The 2,268-nt window shown below is 34.9% G+C and overlaps 1 protein-coding gene across 10 annotated transcripts in view; it reads right to left on the bottom strand.

Annotated features, from left to right (window-relative positions):
• Positions 1-2,268, bottom strand: part of LOC106871763 (protein phosphatase 1 regulatory subunit 12A) — a 216,364-nt gene that overhangs the window by 70,838 nt on the left and 143,258 nt on the right. For all 10 annotated transcript variants that reach the window (XM_052978463.1, XM_052978462.1, XM_052978465.1 and 7 more), the window contains one exon: positions 992-1,048. In XM_052978463.1, coding sequence (XP_052834423.1) covers positions 992-1,048 — 57 coding nt within the window. The remainder of the gene's footprint in view (positions 1-991; positions 1,049-2,268) is intronic.

The raw sequence follows: 2,268 nt of genomic DNA, 5'->3' as shown, positions 1-2,268 counted from the left end.
ATATATATGTATTATACCACGTGTGCATTATATATACGTACATACACGTGTGCATTATGCGTACGTATATACACACATGTGCATTATGCGTATGTATATACACATATATGTGCACTAGCAGCGAAGTCTGGTTTCACCCAGTCTGTTTGGATGATGTGGTTGTGATTGTTTTCGGTTAGGCATAATCTAAAAAAGTGTTTCTTAACCTTATCATTTCGGGTCCTCTGTTTTGATATAAGCCTCCATCTGTATGAAAATTTGTTGACTGCCCCCTCGTCAGAAAACAGCTTCAGGAGTTGTGAAGAATGAATTTGTACGTAGTCTGTTTCTGAGAGCTAATCTATTGGACTTCTGTCTAATCATTAAAACATTGGGTGATCTTTCAATAGGGGAACACATGATTGTCACTTGCAAACCACTTATAGACCACTTGTGTTTATTTACATTTAAGAGGTTTGTGGGTTTGCATAAGAATTTTTTATTTTTTTAATATGGGGTTGGGGGAAAAGGGGATCTTTTGAAGTCGGCGTGAAAGCAAAAGAGACAGAGAGCGCATGATTGTATAAGTGAAGTTCTTTTGAAGTCTGCCTGAAGCAAAAGAATTGGTGTGCGTGTGTGTGTGTGTGAGTGTGTGTATGTTTGATGGGGTATGCAAGACAGAATGTGTGGTGTATATGTGAATTGCGTTTTCATGTGTGAGTGTAAAGAGACAGAAAGAGTAATGTTGCTGGTGTGTGTGTATGTGAGAGAGGGAGAAAAAAAAAAGAGAAATAACTGAAATTTTTTATTCACTTTTTGTAGTGAGTGAATATCAATATCTTATATTTTAACAATGAAAATTATTGCAAGATACAAAAATTGTTTTCCAGAGTCCAGTTCAAAAAAGAAAAAAGAAACCCACTTAGTTGAAATATCCCATACATGCATACCAACAAATGTTAGATACTATTTTACTACAATAATACTGAAGTGAGAAAACAACTAGACTTACTGTGCTGTCATCACTTTCATTCTCTTCCTTTGATACAGAATTGGACTCCTCATCACTCTGCAAAAAGGAGAAAAATGAAAACAATGAGAAGTTTGCAATTCAGTGAATTAAAAACAGCAAAGAAAAATTTCATCTTAATATGTTCATCACAACGAACAGTCACTCTTCCATGTTTGCATGGATCAGACAAAATTTGTGGAAAGAGAGCTTCAACAACCAGATGCCCTTCCTGGCACCCTCACTGGTTCTGCAAAAAAGGTAATATTTCCCTGTGGTTGGATGTGTTCTCACAGAAGTTCATTTTAGAACTATCATGCAATATTAAGACAAGAAGACAGGCAGACAGACATTTAACTCCTTTCTGTTCCCATCAACCAAATCCACTCACAATGCTTTGGTCACCTGGGGCTATAGTAGAGGACACTTATCCAACGTGTCACACAGTGGGACAGAACCTGGAACAATGTGGTTGGAAGGCAAAACTACTTAACCACATAGCCACTGTATTAAAAAAGTTTATGGATTCAGAAATAATCACAAGTGCTTAGTAACTATGTAGCATTAGTGATGGTTACCAGTAGACTCAACTTATGCTGACATTCCATATTTGAAAAATAAATGATATAGAAATATATGATGAAATCTTTCATACCAGAAAAATTTATTTAGAAATCTCTAAAATAAAACTAATTTATGAATAGTTAAGATCACATTAAAGAAAATATTCTAAATAAATAAGGAGAATCTGACACCTGTAAATACTATCTCCTAACTGTATTTAAAAGATGAAAATGACTGGACACACAATAAAATTATGCACATAAAAGCATCAGAACTGATATTACCAAAGGTAACTCTGTAAATGAAGTGCCTGCCAGCATTGTATATTATAATACTCAGAAGTAACATAACAATATCGGCATAACTACAGGGTTTTACCCCCCAGACTTTGGGAGGTCATAACTTTCAGAAAAATGAATATTTTTTAATGAAATTTTCTATGCATATAATATTTACTATGTAGAATCCGAATATACAAAAATTTCCGGTGAAAGTGTTTTGGAATGGGGGTGGGGGACAATTTTCGGAAATTCCAACAGAGTCCATTTAAATTCTTCTTAACTTCCAGGAAAATGAATATTTTTTCGTGAAATTTTCTACTAATATATCTTGATGTATGTACATTTCGAGCATGTAGGAATTTTGAAGGAAACAACTGCAGGTTATTTTTGAGAAGCGTTCCCCACTCGGTGGTGTTTCGGAGCAAGTCGTCCATA

The sequence above is a fragment of the Octopus bimaculoides genome, chromosome 2 (genome assembly GCF_001194135.2).
Source record: "Octopus bimaculoides isolate UCB-OBI-ISO-001 chromosome 2, ASM119413v2, whole genome shotgun sequence".
Lineage (NCBI taxonomy): Eukaryota > Metazoa > Mollusca > Cephalopoda > Octopoda > Octopodidae > Octopus > Octopus bimaculoides.
Note: the sequence above shows the minus strand (reverse complement) of the source record. Positions and strands in the feature narration are given on the sequence as shown.